We start from the raw sequence: 16,240 nt of genomic DNA, 5'->3' as shown, positions 1-16,240 counted from the left end.
TCAACATATTACATTGACTCTTCCATGGTCCATCCTTGTCAATTTCATTCCCCCGACTTCTCATCTGAGCGCTCATCAAAGTTACTCATATATCCTATAAATGCATTTTTTAGGACGTTTATTTCACAAACGCGATATTTTGCATATGTACGTGTTAAAAATTAAAAATAAACATAACAATCTTTTCTCCATCTCAAAAATTCTTATTATTAAACGTAATAGTTCTAAAAGCTTGATAAAGAGAGAAAAAGCTGTTCTGTTAAAGTCTATGTTTGTAACTTTAATCAAAAGAGATGCTCGTTATCTACGCGAATTTCTGAAGCGCGCTTCATCAAGAAACACTTTCTTTTTTCATTAATCAGCAAAATAAAAATAATTCCTCGATATTCCTATGAAAGGAAAGATCGTTTCACCTCTCGGAGATGAATATCGCCGCGTTTTTCAAATGCGGCGCCTGCTTGCTGCGTATGTCCTATACTTGCGCACATCTGGCTGTATCTCCCTAAAAATGCACTTTGTAAGTGCATTGGCCAGGCACTTTTACGTGAATTGTTCTTTTTTTTCTTTTTTTTTCACCGTCAACGTAATATGCGAATAATAAAAAAATAATTTCAATATATAATTATACAATAATAATTATCTATATATACGATAAATAATATAATTTTAATAATAATCGAAAAAATACAAAAGTAATTGTATATATAACATTGACTCATATATCATATATATATATATATATATATATATATATATATATATATCATATATATATATATATATATATATATATATATATATACTATTTAAAAGATGATGGCTAAATTAACTGGATTACATGTTAATTTCTTTACAATGATTCCGAAAACGATGTCAATGAACATTAGATTTGGTGTTCTATATATACATAAATAATTAAAATACATTATTTGCGTAAATTACAAAATTTTACGCGACATTAAAGTCTAACTTTATTCATTTAATTTCAATCAAAAGGATGAATATTAAATTAGTCAAAGAATTTAAGCAAATGAAAGAGAACGCGTAGAAAAGTTTACTTAATTCCGCCTGTTTAGGATCATTTATCTATGCGAGAAAGGTGTCAGATAAATTTTGACTCCATCGATTTCAAACGGAAACATTTGTCGAAGACTGAATAAATCAATCGATAAAAGGTATACTATCGTATCGCGATAATATTCAAATCGTGAAAATCGCAATTTCACAACGTATATCGTCATAAGCAGTTAGAAGCCTCCAAAAAAGAACGATCGATGAGCAATGAGGAGGGGAAGGGACCTTTATGACCATGACAGGATGATCCGGGTATCCTGGAATGAATCGACACTCATTGTAAAAAGAATAAAACACCAAATCTAAATATATGTACACGTAGGCGGGCACAATGGTGCGGCTCCTACAAAACTTGTAAAGAATCCGGTTAATGCATTAATCAATAATTGATTATGTATCACTTTCTATCTACGGAACACCCGGCTTATATTTTGAAGTTCTATTTAAAATTCCTCCGCTTTTCACAAATATCAAAGATTGCATTAAAAACATATTTATATTTAGATAGTAAAAAGAGTCTAAAGAACATTTTAAAAGTGTATAAAAAGAGATAAGGTATTGTTTTTTAGACGTCTTTTAGGGATATGTGCTCTCTTTCTTGGTCACTTTTTCTATCTCTTTGTCACTCTTTCTCTCTCTTTGTCTGGGTCGCTTTCTCTCTCTCTCTCTCTCTCTCTCTTTGTCTGAGTATATTTCAAAGAAAATTTTTCAAATATTACAACCCTTGTTGATTGAAATATTTTTTAAAATACGAAAGATTTATATATATATATTTTTTAAATTTAAATATATTTTAATTTTTCAATATTTTATCATACACGCACACACACACTCGCGCGCGCATGCACATGCACACACATGATTATGTTCATTATAAAAATGGTTTAAAATTAAAAAAATAAAATTTTTTAAAAGATTAGAAACAAGTGCACCTTTTCTTATTTGTGTATTTTTAAAGCAATATGCAGTATGTGTATGATGAGATATTAAATAAAACAATAGATAGATAGATATTAAATATGATGGGATATTAAATAGAACAATAGATAACAATAAAACAATAGAACAAAAGAAAAATTTAAAAAATAAAAAAATTATATTATTATAACTTCAGATTATAAACAAAAACATGTATATAATTAAATATATATATATATATATATATATATATATATACATATATAAATATATATATTTTTAATTATGTGTGGAGATGATAAATATAGTTAGTGAATATACATATATATGTATATATATATCAGTGGTATATATACAAAATGTACAATATATAATAAAGTAACTTATGACAATTTTGTTACATATTCCTGTTGGCATTGTCAAAACTTTGTCTTTTAATAAAAGACATTGGAATTATAACAGTGGTCATATATTATGAAGTATTTTAAAATTCATAATTATTTAACTAAATAGATTATAATTACATATCAACTAGTAGTAAATTTCACAATAATTTCACTATACTGAAAAGCTTTCACCACAACCACATGTCCCTTTAATATTTGGATTATTGAATACAAATTCAGAACTTAATTTGTTCTCAACATAATCCATTTCTGTTCCAAGAAGAGACAACTGCGCCTTTCTATCGATAAATATACGAACACCATCTTGAATTACTTCTTCGTCAAGTTTGGATTTTTCTTTCGCATAATTCATAGTATAACTTAAACCATTGCATCCCCGTTGCCGTACTCCGACCTTAAGTCCAATCTATGAATATGCAAGTAAAATACAAATTTAATATATAAAATGTTCAATAAACAAACATTTATTTTAAAAACTTATATATACATATCTTAGAAACGTAGTTCACTCAGTTATAAAATTAGACATTTTTTTTTTTAATGTTGTTATGTAATTCAAAAATATTACATATATATAAAATGTACTTACGTATTCAGTCTTATCTTTCAAAATTTCTTTGATCTTATTAACAGCATTGGGTGTCTAAAACATAAAACATTTTCCTTCATCAGTGTTTATATAAAAATAGATCCGAAAAAGTAAGGTTAGTATTCATCAACGTAAACATGTTGCAATATATTGTGAAATAATATAACTACGCAAAAAACATAAACCAAGATATGTTGCAAAACCTGTTGTAATAAATGATTGTAATAATTATTTTAAAAAAAATTCATTTTTAACATTAAAATTTACAGTATACTTTCCTTAATATTCATTTTCATTCTATATTCAAATTCAAGTATTTAAATTAAATAATGTGCAGTTGTTTCTGAAAAAAGTTTAAAAAATAATAATTTATAATTTATAATCTATACTGACCAGAACAAGCGCAGCGCGAGTTGGAAGAATCTTTCTTCCTTTCACAGCACGTATTGTGGCAGTCGCCACCGTGGACGATGCCATTTCTGATGCACAAATCTCACTGCCGTTCTAAACATCTGATATTACGTACGATTCTAAAGTTAGTATTGGCACGGGTGGCACCCGATTGACCACGTCGCCAATTGGCCAATTCAAAATAGGACTCTCTGATTGGTTAATCATTGCTGGTTACCCTAGGCACAGGTCGATATAATTGGCTGTGGTCAATCGCAACGTGTCAAACGGGACGCTCCCATTGGCACTACTAAATTAAGAAAGCCCACTCGTATCGCCCAGTATCTAGGGGAATCAGCAGCGGTTGACCAATCAAAAAGTTTCTTTATTTTGAATTGACCAATTCGATGTGTGCAATCAAACGTCACTCCAAATTCAATTGAACACAAATATGGCGTCAAATGCTTAATAAGTCACTAGACTCTAGTGATTCATATTGGGATGTTAGCGTTACAAATGCTTCAAAGTATTTGATTGATCAATTGGAACAAAGAAATTTTCTTCCGTTCCGATTGGTCAATCAAATGCTTCAAAACATTTGTTCCATCAAGTGAATTATACTTGTAATCGTCAGTCAAACAAACTTGTCGACTTGTTCGCGATTTATTGGACGAATATAAAAAGAATATCCAATAATGGTAAATATAAAAAATTATATAGTATACTAATTATATATAGGAAATTATATAGTTGATTAATTCATCGATTGTACGCTGTTAATAAGTATTAGAAATATTGTTTTATTGCATGTTAAATAAATATAAGTGCTTTATGAATATGTGCTATGTAATTATAGCCAATATCTCATTTTTTTCTCGTATAATTTATATATATATATATATATATATATATATATATATATATATAATTATATATATATGCTACAAAGAATAAAAGAAAAATGTATATATATTTTTTTTAGCATGGTCGAGTAAAAGTGCGTACTACAGCAGAACAGGAGGAGATAAAGAAAAGGGAAAGAGCAGCCAAAGTTGTTCAATACAAGGCTGATATTGCTACAGTATTTCAAAAGGTTTTAACTTTTTCTTATCATTATGCAGCTTTATCTCATACATGATTATCAGATTGTTTGTATTTCAGAGGAAAGATAAAATATGGGATGACGAATTATTATTAATTACTAAGCGTATGCTGTTAAGTAATTCAGACATTTATACATTATGGAATATTCGTCGTGAAGTTTTCCAGAATAACAAATGGTAATGTTACAATACGATGCTTGATTTATATATAGTGAATAAATATTAATTTATCTATGAAAATATATAGGACTGATGAAGAATACAAGCAACTACTTGAAAATGAAATGAGTTTAACTGAAAATTGCCTTAAAGATAATCCTAAATCATACAGTGTATGGCATCAAAGATGTTGGGTGATGGAACAAATGTCTGAACCTGATTGGAAGAGAGAATTATCACTGTGTGCAAAATGTCTAAATATAGATGAAAGAAATTGTTAGTAGATTATGTCTCTTATTATTGTATATGCAAAATATACAATATATATATGTATAAATGTTGCATAAGTATATATAAGTATAATATGTATGACATTGTTTTGATATAAAGATACATTTTTTTTTACTGTAGTTCACTGCTGGGATTACAGAGAGTTTATTGTACAAAAAGCTGGGATCTCTAATGAAGAAGAATTTGAATTTTCCACCACAAAGATATTAAATAATTTTTCAAATTATTCATCTTGGCACTATAGAAGTCGAATATTATACAAAATGTTTGGCACTACATTAGAGGAGATACCAATCATAGATGAAAAATATAGAGAAGGTAATTTTTAGTATAATGCTTTTTATCTTTTGAAATAATAATGAAATAATATTCTTCAGAGCTCGACCTTGTCATGAATGCAACTTTTACCGATCCCAATGACACTAGCGCATGGTTCTACCAAAGATGGCTTTTAGATAAGTGCATGACAACTTGCAGGCTGTGGCGTGCTATTATTAAGAAAGATATCGCTTATGTTATTATTGACAACAATATACTGATTGAGCCAGTTTCACTTTCACTATATATAAATAGTGAGGTTGTTGATGTACAATGGCAACTATATCCAGATGAGAAGTTTGCCAAGTTACAAATTGCAAGATTTGTGAAGCCATTAGAAAATTTGGATCATGCCAAAGAAGTTTTTATAAAATTGCAAGAAACTACATATAAACTCTCATATTCAGAAATAGAAAGTGCATGGATTTACAAAGATAATTCAAGTTTGCATAGACAAAATAGTAATGACGAACAATTAAATGAACAATTAAAGAGTTACAACCAACTTTCCAAAATGGAACCAAATAATAAATGGGCTTTATTAACTGGTATATTATTGATGAAGAAGATTGATCTTAAAAAATTTTATACCGATATATTAAATAATTTGATGCTGCTATCGAAAATCGATAGTCTTCGCAAGAATTATTATAAAGATTTGCGTAAGTATAATATATTTATATTTATTCATAATAAAGTCTTTATTAATTTTAGCAAAATTTATCAATTCCACTTATGTTTCATTTGCTTTTTATAAACATGCTTTTATTACTTGTAATTTTAGGAAGCAAACTCTTGGTGGAATATAATTTGCTCGAAATATGGAAAAAGGAGAATGATATGGAAATACAAATCAGAATTGATTTATCAGGATTAGATTTAACGAAATTACATAATAATCATTACTTTGGTTTGTTTGAGATAGTGAACCTTGATGCAAATCAATTGGAGAATTCTTTGCATCAACTTTCTACGTTACAACGATGTACAAGGCTGTCACTCTCCAGCAATGGCATAACATCATTAAAAAATTTTCCTACTCTACATAATCTCGAATTTTTCTCTTTGAGAAATAATAAATTAACAAACTCAGAAGAGATATTAAATTTAATAAAACGACATAAGAACTTGAAAAATTTAGATTTAACAGATAATCCAGTATGTGAAAAGCTTGAGCCTCAAATTCTGAATGTACATCTTATAACTAATCTGTCCCTTGAAAGTTAAAAATAACATCAAGAGAGAAATATAGTTTATATATATAATATATTAAAATGTATTTAATGGTAACACATGCACTTTTTAGATTTCTATTAACTATTGTTTTTACTATTTTTCAAGAAAATATTCACTATCAAGAAAAATATTAAATCAAATTCAGCTTTAAAAAAATAAAATTCTCACAAAAATTTGATTATAATATCACTTCCCATTCTCCTTTTTTCTAGACAAAAGAGACTTTTTCTTTTCTCAAAATGTTATTTTGTAGCATGTATTTTTTCTTACATCTATGTAATAGACTTCTCTTTCAAATATAGATAAATTAATAAAAATGTGATATAAACAAATCATTGAAAATGTTTGTTTTAACTAAAAATTGTTACTATAATTAAAATTTTTTATTAAATATTTTATATATATTATATATTTACATAAATAATACTTACATTTTTACAATACTACATGTTTTGATAGTAACTGGAATAGTTATCCGAGTCTAAATCTGCTGTAGATGAATCGCCTGTATTGCATGGTATTGTTGGTATATTTGATCCTTGAATTGTGAAACCATGATAATCTTCAGAGCTAATCGGTTTCAATACAGGTGGACATAAATTTGCTTCAAGTGTTGGGGACTCGTCTATTAAACTATCTGTCATGTGTTTTTTAAAGAGCTGTGATTCGCCAAGAGCAACATCAGATTGTGTATCTAAACTGATGAGACTAGTTTCGTCTTCGCCCTTACTAGCTTCCAGACTATCGTCGCCGATAAGGGATGGAAAGTCAAATGTCGGCGACGGCGTCACGGAATCCTCTACCAATGATGTTCTCATCAAATCACTAGATAGATCTGTCATTACACCGCTATTTACATTATCGCCGATAGAATGCGGATATATCTGTTATGTGAGATAATTTAAAATAATATTTTGCAATGTTTCATTGATACGAATAGTACATTATAAAAATTGAATAAAAGTTGCAATTATCCTCACCTGTGGAATAATTGGCGGCGGTAGCTGATAGCTTTCGAAATCCTCGCTATCTAAATTAGTAGGTATTCTCTGACTGTGAGATATCAACAATGGTGTTCTTTCAATCACTTTACTCACATCCTCTTTAATCTTTTCTTTGAATTCTATCATTTTGTTTTTCAGTTCTTCCGCTTGTTTCATAATGTCAGCATTTTTAGCTTGCAAATCATCCAACAAAGTTATATCTTCACACATAAAGTGTAAACTCTATTTTACAATAATTACAGATGTCATAAATTATGTCTATGATATAATAATCAAAATTTTAAATGCTTAAAAGAATATTACTTCGCATATCATAAGAGCCGATTCCCATGTATTAGCTGGAACGCATTCCCCTGACATGTATGCATTAAAGTCCTTCTCAGCCATATTTAAGGATTCTGCAGTCAAGTTTTCGATAAATGACACAGCACAACACTATAATATATTATAAATGATTATATAGATAACTCAAAAAAAATTTGCAAAATGTAAAACACTTTAACAAATTCAAAATACCAGATTTGTGAAGTAATATCCTCCTTCTCCAGTCATTAATCTACTGGCATTGCAAAATCTTGTAATAAAATTTATATTGCTCTTGAGACGCGCAGGATTAGCTTTTAAAACAATAAATATGAGTGCTGGAAGGAATTCATCAGCAGATGCTGGCCCATCGACAGATTGTTGTAATAATAAGAATATATTTCTACAGCAATGAATAACACATGCCAATTTCTCTTGAGGTGCTTTGGCAGAATCCATATTTAAAAGATCTAAAAAAGGAAGTTTCTATTATACTGCACTACACATAGAGACATGTGCATATAATACCAAATTACAAAACTATATGAATTTGTAGTAATTAATAATATAGCAAACCTGTAATGGATGTGTAAACAAGTTCTCTAACTTCTGAGCTTGTTTCGTGAATTCTGCATTCTAAATTTTTACCGCTAACCCAATTTAATTGCCGTATCCTATTAAGTAAAAGTTATTCAATATATTTTATATTAAATATAAAATGATTATTCAAAATAATAATTACAAGATTCATATAATGTAAGAATGAACTAAATAGATCAATTAATTACAATTTTTTATTTTCATGAATTTTTGCACATAGTTACAATAAAATGTGTGTACAATCACTATAAAAAAATTAATTCAATATATTTACAATTTCGAGATTATATTACATTCTATAGGACAAATTTTTACTTTAATTCATAAATTTAATAATATTATTAAATTAATAATATTAATTTATAAATTTATTATTAATTTTATATTTTAAATGGCTAAAAATGCTTTACAAATTGTCAGATTTATGAAACTCAAAATGTTATTAGATTCCATTAATTTTTGATGTAACTGATCCATTTAGCTCATTCTTAAACTGCTTCCCTAACTTATAATATAAACCTTTTTTGTATAGCCAAATCTTTTTCTTCATCTGATGTGAATGGAGGACAGAAGAGAATTCTATACAACAAAGTCATTGCATATCTTTCAACATAATCTAACAATTTCTCTTTAATATCTGATGGTATATCTATAACAAAAAGCATAATAATATATCTATAACAAAAAGCATAATAATATATAAATCTTCAAGTGTTTCTGCAGAAACACATAAATATGGCATATATTTCAAATTAAAAACCTGCATATTTGGTGCTATTTTCTAAGCGTTTCCCAAACACATGATAAAAATTTTGTGTTATCTCCGACAATTCTTCTATTCTTTTTATATCTTTGTTTTGGAGTATGTCTACTACAAATGAATGTATGCACTTTCGTACATCCTTTTCTATGGGAGTTTTGGCTATATATAACAATAAATCTCGATTTTCTGCCTTAATTTTTTCAAGATCTGGATTGTCCTTTAATAACTCATGATATAATTCCTGATAACCTTGAACTTAAAATTTATTATTGATTAAATATAGAAATAACTTGTATATATTTGTATAAATATTTGTATAAATAATTGTTTACAATATACCAAAGTATCATTATAATATACCTTTTGCGGTAGGTTTCCTAAATGAAATGTTTAACAATTTATATTTTTTCTCTTGCTGTACTTTTTTCTCCTCCTTATGACTTCCAGCACTCAGTGATCGATTAATGTTATCTCTAAAAGAACAATAGTTAGATTATATAAAGTAAAAATAAATAAGATAAAAATTAATGTTTTTCAGAAAAATCAAAGATTAAAGAGCAAACCAGCAACAAAAATAGTGACAACTTCTATTCAATGTTCAATGACTATGAATGAAAGTAAATATTTTTTTATTAATACAAATATAAATATAAAAATATTTAGCTTGTAATTCATTTATTCAAGGTGTAAGAAGATTGTACTAAACATTATATCAAAAGACCTGCAGTATCATTTGAATCTTATAGAAACCAAATTGATTGTCTGATTAGTATTCTACTAAAATTTAGAAACTTACAAAAAATAGCAACTGATTGGTTTAAATTTTTAAAGATTCAATCCATAATCAATATCTAAAGGGGATTCTTTATGGAAAGAATCTGAGAGTCAAAACTACTACTTATGGCAAATATCTTATAAAAAATATACACCAAATATATTTATATATAATGTCAGTTTATACTGATCCATATATCTTCATCATCCAGAAACAGCAAAATGTAACAACAATAAATTGTAAGGGTTAAACAAATATTACGTGTCCGAAACTTGCGAATGAGATGTGCGTTCAGCCTGAGCGCGTCGTTTTTGTAAGTGTTCCCGATGACATTTGCTGCAATAACCTTCCCATTCTGCGTTGCCATAAAACCCACAGCCGTTTTTACACTTCAAATCAGCCTCGTCAATCCGGAGAGTCGGTGTTTTCGTAGAATACATGCCTCCGCGCAATCAAAATAAATGTTTCTGCCGGCAAGTAGATACAAAGCTGTCTTTCCAGTTAAAGACAACTGATTTAAAGTTTATATCCAGATCCCAAAGCTGAGAACTGAATGTTTTATATTTTAATCTCCGTCAAGACATCTTTACTACTTTTATAATGATTAGCGATAATGCTTTGCGAATGGTTAAATGTCACTTTTGATGGAAAAATTGACAGAACGCAAAAACAGATTAATGACAGCGGACGTTTTCCAATCAGAGACACAGTTGATACAGTTGACAAGAATGATAGATGATATTTCATAGGCAATGAAAAGCAGCAGAAGCAGTAGTGAGCAGCAGTTTAGTTTTGATTGGCCCGTTTCCATTATTTACTATAATGCATTATTTACTATACTAGCTACTGTATTTCACTGCGGGAGCGTCCCGTTTGACCACGTTGCGATTGACCACAACCAATTATATCGACCTGTGCCTAGGGTAACCAGCAACGATTAACCAATCAGAGAGTCCTATTTTGAATTGGCCAATTGGCGACGTGGTCAATCGGGTGCCGCCCCTTCACTGCCCATGAAATATCTCCCTAAATCATTTGAAACCGCCATAAGCATTTTTATATAAAACAAAGTCTCCTATTGGATATCCCATTATCGAATTTGTCGTACGTTGAAAATCGGACGCAGTGTGAACCCTCCATTAATGTTTATAGAAAATTTCAATGTTTTGATACCAAATTAAAATTTATTATTTATAGTTTGTTTGAAGAGATATAGCTTGATGAATTTGAATCTTTCCTATGTATATATATATGTGATATATCTGCAATATGAATCCCTTAACGTATGTATTTTTCAATTTACAATTTGTATGTATATAGGTTAAGAATTATTAGTGCATATAAATAAAAGAAAAATATAACTAATAGATATATAAACCTATTTTACATACTATATATATATTTAATTTTAAATTATATATATATATATATATATATATATATATAAAACAAACATTTTTAATTTAGAAGTTATATGTATTACATTTATACTGTGATTATATTTTTAGTAATGTCAAAAATATAAAGAAACTCAATGAACAAGAGTTGCAAAGTAACAGCAAAACATCTTGGCATGACCAATATAAAGATAGCGCTTGGATTTTCATTGGTGGCTTACCATACAATTTAACAGAAGGTGATATTATCGCTGTATTTTCTCAGTAAGTTAAGATTTGTATATAAATTGTGATTATCATTTGTATGCAAAACTCTTTATAATAAATATATTATAGATATGGAGAAGTAGTAAATATAAACTTAATCAGAGATAAAGATACTGGGAAACAAAAAGGATATGGTTTCTTGTGTTACGAAGATCAAAGAAGTACTATACTGGCAGTTGATAATTTTAATGGTATAAAGGTACATTTTGACACTAATATATGGTTGTAAATTATTGTTTTCATTTGTTAACAATGTTAAATAAGTATATAGCAAAATAACAATAATTTCTAGTTAAAAGTGTATGCATGTATATGTATATATATATACATATATTTTGTTTCCCTTAAAATTATAATAATTAAAATATCCCAGTATAAAAAACCTTTGTTATTTAGATTTTAGGTAGAGTAATTCGAGTGGATCATGTCACCAATTACAAAGCACCAAAAGACTCCAAAAATGTAGATGAAGAAACAAACAAATTAAGGAAAGAGGGTTGTGCTCCAAAAAAAGAATAATGTGTACAAGCTGTGTAAATAAAAAATTGATACATCAAGATATTGTTTTCTCCAGACGTATTGTTAGACTGATATTTTTAAATTTAATCACATACATAGACACATATACACATAAAAGCATAAAAATATTATTGAATAAAAGCTTCATTACTTACAACTGATTTGTTATTGCAAATTAAGTTATAGTGTGGGATATAATTAAGTTAGGTTTAGTTGTAGTAGTTATGACTGAAATTAAAAATACTAAACAAGTTATTATTATTTCTATCATACAGTCTTATTTTTCAATTTGATTTTCTTAAAGTCTCATATATAGGGAATACAATAAAGTCCTTTAGGATTTAGGATTAAAGATTAAGAAGTAACTCTCTGTTTCATATTAAAGAAAATAATATTAATCGTGTCAACATACGAGCAACAAGCTTGTCAATGAGTTATGTTATTATTTCTTAGCAGAATGGTATCAAGAGGAACCAAATTCGCTCATCCATTTCTCATATTTTTCCAAGTCCTCTTGGGAAACGCTTTTGTTACATCTCTCAACAGCTTCATCAAAATCTGCAGCAGATACAGGTAAATCCAATTCTTCCTTTGGCAATTGCCTAATCTGATCAGGCCTCAAACCTGCAATTTTCTTTCGCATCAACATCATAGAAGCATCTCTGAAATAATGAGTATGTAAATATGTTATAAAAGATATGTAGATTTTCATAATCCTCAATTTCACTAATTCTACACTCACCTACAAACATTTGTGATATCTGCACCAGAATAACCTTTGAGTTTCCTTGCAATATCTGTCAAATTTACAGATGAATCCACCTTAACCTCACGAAGATTTATTCTTAATAATGCTTCTCTGCCTTCGTCTAAGTAATGAAAAAACGAAAAATTATATTTTATATTAAACATTAGAACATGTTGCATGTTGAGAAATAAAAATTTATCAGGACTTACGATTAGGTAGCGGAATGTAAATACGTTTTTCCAAACGCCTTCTTAAAGCTTCATCAATATCCCATGGGAAATTTGTTGCTGCTAATACCATCACCACTTTACTTGGATCTTCACTATAAAAAAACAAAGATATTTAATATTTACTTATATATTGTTATAATCAATAAAGCAAGCATCGTACAATGTTTTACCTATTGGAACTGATTCCATCCATTTGAACAAGAAGCTCAGATTTCACACGACGTGAAGCTTCATGTTCCGACTCAGATCCTCTTCTAGAGCACAGAGAATCAATTTCATCAATGAAGATTGTACTGGGTGCATAAAATCTAGCCTGTCCACATAAGATGTAAATTAATACTGTGAATAGAACGTTATGTTTCTCTAGAAAAGTCGACAGAAAATTGCCTAGATACAGATATACAGTATTAATTTTATTAAAATATTTTACCATTTCAAACAATAGTCGAACGAGTTTCTCTGATTCACCTCTATATTTTGATGTCAAAGTAGAGGAAGAGACATTGAAAAATGTTGTGCCACATTCTGTTGCAACAGCCTTTGCAAGCATAGTTTTACCTGTGCCTGGTGGCCCAACCATGAGTACTCCTTTCCAAGGTCGTCTAATTCCCTAAAAATATCACATTTATATTAACATTGTGAAATTTTATTACAATTTATTATTATGACAAATTGAGAAAAGATATACTTTGAAGAAATCAGGCATCCACATTGGAAGCACAACTGCTTCCTCCAACAATCTTTTTGCTTCATGTAAATCTGCTATATCGTCCCAATGAATATTTGGATTTTTTTGAACAATATCTCTTTCTATAATTTTAACAACAAAGTCTCAATAATTGATCATTTGTTTTTTTATATTTTTACCATTATTATAAATAATTAAATAATAATTGTAACTAATAACAATAATATTTACCTAATATTTCTACAAGATCTTTATCAGTAGTAGATGGCTCAAATTTGCGTTCTTCCAATTCAACATCTTTTTCTGTCTCTGATTTGTCCTGTAAGTATTGTAGTTATTGATATATATCAATATTCATAATTTTCTACAATCTTAAAATATAAATATATATTTCTCTCTTTCTTTTATTTAGCAAACTGCATGACCTTATTGGTATCATCTTTCTTTACAATCTTCTTGTCATCTTTTTTGGTAGAAGGCTTACTATCTGGTTTTTTAGTAGCAATAGATTTTCTAGCATTTGTCCGATTTTGTTGTTTCTGTTGAACCTTTTGCTGCTTTAAATTCCTGAAAAATGTAATTAGCTAAACATTTTCTTATAGTCAAGCATACAACATATATATGATAATGGAAAAAATATAAGCAGAAATATTTAAAAAAAGAAAAAATTTAATTAAATATATATATATAGAAAATTTTAATGAAGGTATGAAATATTATAAATTTATATTAATACTTTTGTTCCGCTGGAGTTAAAGGTGGCCATACATCAGGATCTCTAGCTGGTGTTTGATTCCAAGAGGGTTCCGAATTGCCATAAGACCACAATGCAGGATCTCGTGTTGGTTCTTCAAACGACAAACAGGATGTTCCTGAAATTTGTTACCCCATCACTCTAAATAGAAAATTTATCTTAATTTTAATTTAATTATCTTAATTATACTTTTTTTACCGAGCAGTCTTTCTGCATGAGTATCCACTTTGAAAAGTTGCAACGTATTGGATGTAGCTTTCACTTCTTCAAACTCTTGGACAATTTGATGTTGTACAACTTGCCACTTTGCTTTACGAGTCGCGTCTGCTATGGTCGCGAGTAATCTATGTATTTGTTGCACAACTCCCTGATAATAGACGCCAGACGTGTCGTAATTTCCCATCAATGCCATCTCACGCGCAAGTTTCGTATTCTCGCAAATTTCGTTTATTGACACAGCCATGATTTCGCTTTCACATACAAGGGAAGATATCGATATAAATACAAAATTTATCAAGCTCTCAAATATGTATAAAGCGAGAGCATTAATCACGAAATCGTTAAATTACTCCAAAGTTTCTGTAATGGCGATAATTCGTTTGCTTGTACATCGGTGTACATTTTCTCTCGTTCTAGTTAACGCAATAGTTGTAGCAAACTACACAATTACATAGCTGCAGGTTAATTCTCATCGAACAATTGTATTATGATTATTGCATAAATTAATTCAGGCAGCAATAAATTCTCGCTTGTTTTTAAATTGATTTGCTAGCCAAGTTAAATGCTTTCACAGAAATTACGCGAAAGCTCTCATAAATTTTCTGTCATGTTTGACATTTTTACATTTACTTAATTGACATATATACCACACACACACACGGAAGATTACGAAAATAATTTCCTGATTGTCATGCGCATAAGAGCCGATTAGTTTGCGCATGCGCATCATTTGCGAGATATCCACCAATATTGCGTTTCAAAATTTACTCTTTGGGATAATAATAGGGAAACAGAATTGAGATAGAATTTGATTAGCCAATCAGGATAAAGAAATTTTTATTTCTCTTATTCTGATTGGTCGAAAACTATTTTACTCCAAGAAGTAAATTTTAGAACACAATCCAAATATGTATTTAATTCGATGACAGGAAGCTTTTAGCAAAAAAAAAAAAAAACAAATAAACATAATGGCTAATGTATAGTTTACGTAACGTACACTATAGATTTTCAGTACTAGCAATAAATTTTGGAACACAGCCAATGCAATTAGCTATTGAATAGAGAATCTTTTAAGTTTCGGTATTCTTTTTATTTTATAACCAATCGCGTGTGATATTGTATTTATCTTTCTTCCTGGCAAGTTTCCACAAAAGAGCACCATATGTGCTCTCTATACTTGGGCTGCTTTTAAAAATTTATGACATATACAAATTCACTGGACAAGCTCTTGTTTTTATAACTATTTAACGTATTTTTAGATCCATCTATGACCTTGTTCCGAAATTACTGCCAGTTTACTGCCAGCACTGAAAATGTGTAATATACGTAATGTGCACTATAGAATTTACAGTGGGTCTGTTCGTTTTAACTGCACTGCTGCACTTGTGCAATTAGTTAGAGTGAAAGAAGGTATGTTTGTCTCTTTCTAACTTATTGCACTAGTGCAGCAGTGCAGCTAAAACGAATAGACCCAGTACTGGCAGTAAT

The 16,240-nt window shown here is 29.0% G+C and overlaps 5 protein-coding genes across 7 annotated transcripts; 2 read left to right on the top strand and 3 right to left on the bottom strand.

Annotated features, from left to right (window-relative positions):
* Positions 1–77: 77 nt before the first annotated feature.
* On the bottom strand, positions 78–10,676 carry LOC105248990 (rab5 GDP/GTP exchange factor). Of its 2 annotated transcripts, XM_020026776.2 has the most exons (10): positions 10,207–10,676; positions 9,516–9,628; positions 9,153–9,410; positions 8,912–9,041; positions 8,369–8,466; positions 8,006–8,262; positions 7,793–7,924; positions 7,466–7,711; positions 6,917–7,369; positions 78–94 (listed from the first exon to the last, which is right to left on the bottom strand). In XM_020026776.2, exons 1-9 carry the CDS (start codon positions 10,368–10,370, stop codon positions 6,929–6,931), a joined length of 1,839 nt encoding a protein of 612 aa, XP_019882335.1. In that variant the 5' UTR covers positions 10,371–10,676; the 3' UTR covers positions 78–94; positions 6,917–6,928. The 2 variants fall into 2 exon arrangements, with proteins under 2 accessions (XP_019882335.1, XP_019882333.1); XM_020026774.2 differs by lacking the exon at positions 78–94 and having other exon boundaries at positions 10,192–10,675.
* On the bottom strand, positions 2,385–3,528 carry LOC105248970 (iron-sulfur cluster assembly 1 homolog, mitochondrial). The gene is made up of 3 exons (XM_011254090.3): positions 3,382–3,528; positions 2,989–3,042; positions 2,385–2,805 (listed from the first exon to the last, which is right to left on the bottom strand). The coding sequence occupies exons 1-3, from the start codon at positions 3,463–3,465 to the stop codon at positions 2,551–2,553; spliced, it is 393 nt and encodes a 130-aa protein (XP_011252392.1). The 5' UTR covers positions 3,466–3,528; the 3' UTR covers positions 2,385–2,550.
* Positions 3,940–6,504, top strand: LOC105248979 (geranylgeranyl transferase type-2 subunit alpha). Its single transcript, XM_011254101.3, has 7 exons — positions 3,940–4,076; positions 4,361–4,471; positions 4,540–4,658; positions 4,729–4,916; positions 5,052–5,249; positions 5,309–5,911; positions 6,034–6,504. Exons 1-7 carry the CDS (start codon positions 4,074–4,076, stop codon positions 6,474–6,476), a joined length of 1,665 nt encoding a protein of 554 aa, XP_011252403.1. The 5' UTR covers positions 3,940–4,073; the 3' UTR covers positions 6,477–6,504.
* Positions 10,677–11,045: 369 nt separating the features above from the next.
* On the top strand, positions 11,046–12,180 carry LOC105248963 (RNA-binding motif protein, X-linked 2). The gene is made up of 4 exons (XM_011254078.3): positions 11,046–11,213; positions 11,439–11,591; positions 11,664–11,793; positions 11,991–12,180. Exons 1-4 carry the CDS (start codon positions 11,200–11,202, stop codon positions 12,111–12,113), a joined length of 420 nt encoding a protein of 139 aa, XP_011252380.2. The 5' UTR covers positions 11,046–11,199; the 3' UTR covers positions 12,114–12,180.
* LOC105248950 (katanin p60 ATPase-containing subunit A-like 1) lies at positions 12,154–15,412 on the bottom strand. Of its 2 annotated transcripts, none has more exons than XM_011254065.3 (10): positions 14,732–15,412; positions 14,516–14,627; positions 14,205–14,346; positions 14,011–14,098; positions 13,780–13,901; positions 13,522–13,701; positions 13,262–13,404; positions 13,071–13,183; positions 12,856–12,982; positions 12,154–12,775 (listed from the first exon to the last, which is right to left on the bottom strand). In XM_011254065.3, exons 1-10 carry the CDS (start codon positions 14,994–14,996, stop codon positions 12,577–12,579), a joined length of 1,491 nt encoding a protein of 496 aa, XP_011252367.1. In that variant the 5' UTR covers positions 14,997–15,412; the 3' UTR covers positions 12,154–12,576. The 2 variants fall into 2 exon arrangements, with proteins under 2 accessions (XP_011252367.1, XP_011252358.1); XM_011254056.3 differs by having other exon boundaries at positions 14,516–14,651; positions 14,732–15,411.
* Positions 15,413–16,240: the final 828 nt, after the last annotated feature.

Source organism: Camponotus floridanus, unplaced genomic scaffold (assembly GCF_003227725.1).
Source record: "Camponotus floridanus strain SB8 unplaced genomic scaffold, Cflo_v7.5 scaffold107, whole genome shotgun sequence".
NCBI lineage: Eukaryota > Metazoa > Arthropoda > Insecta > Hymenoptera > Formicidae > Camponotus > Camponotus floridanus.
The sequence above is the reverse complement of the archived record's forward strand: the minus strand, read 5'-3'. Positions and strand labels throughout refer to the sequence as shown.

Coding starts and splice junctions, on each gene's coding strand:
- LOC105248970 (XM_011254090.3), bottom strand. CDS start 3,465: ATGGCATCGTCCACGGTGGCGACTGCCACAATACGTGCTGTGAAAGGA. Junction 3,043..3,381: donor CTCGCGCTGCGCTTGTTCTG/GTCAGTATAGAT, acceptor TTTATGTTTTAG/ACACCCAATGCTGTTAATAA. Junction 2,806..2,988: donor TGAAAGATAAGACTGAATAC/GTAAGTACATTT, acceptor GCATATTCATAG/ATTGGACTTAAGGTCGGAGT.
- LOC105248979 (XM_011254101.3), top strand. Junction 4,659..4,728: donor GTTTTCCAGAATAACAAATG/GTAATGTTACAA, acceptor GAAAATATATAG/GACTGATGAAGAATACAAGC. Junction 4,917..5,051: donor AAATATAGATGAAAGAAATT/GTTAGTAGATTA, acceptor TTTTTACTGTAG/TTCACTGCTGGGATTACAGA.
- LOC105248990 (XM_020026774.2), bottom strand. CDS start 10,370: ATGTATTCTACGAAAACACCGACTCTCCGGATTGACGAGGCTGATTTG. Junction 8,263..8,368: donor TGTTTACACATCCATTACAG/GTTTGCTATATT, acceptor TTCCTTTTTTAG/ATCTTTTAAATATGGATTCT. Junction 7,370..7,465: donor CGCCGCCAATTATTCCACAG/GTGAGGATAATT, acceptor CTCACATAACAG/ATATATCCGCATTCTATCGG.
- LOC105248963 (XM_011254078.3), top strand. Junction 11,592..11,663: donor ATTATCGCTGTATTTTCTCA/GTAAGTTAAGAT, acceptor AATATATTATAG/ATATGGAGAAGTAGTAAATA. Junction 11,794..11,990: donor ATAATTTTAATGGTATAAAG/GTACATTTTGAC, acceptor TTTGTTATTTAG/ATTTTAGGTAGAGTAATTCG.
- LOC105248950 (XM_011254056.3), bottom strand. CDS start 14,996: ATGGCTGTGTCAATAAACGAAATTTGCGAGAATACGAAACTTGCGCGT. Junction 13,702..13,779: donor GGATGCCTGATTTCTTCAAA/GTATATCTTTTC, acceptor TGATATTTTTAG/GGAATTAGACGACCTTGGAA. Junction 13,184..13,261: donor GATGGAATCAGTTCCAATAG/GTAAAACATTGT, acceptor GTTTTTTTATAG/TGAAGATCCAAGTAAAGTGG.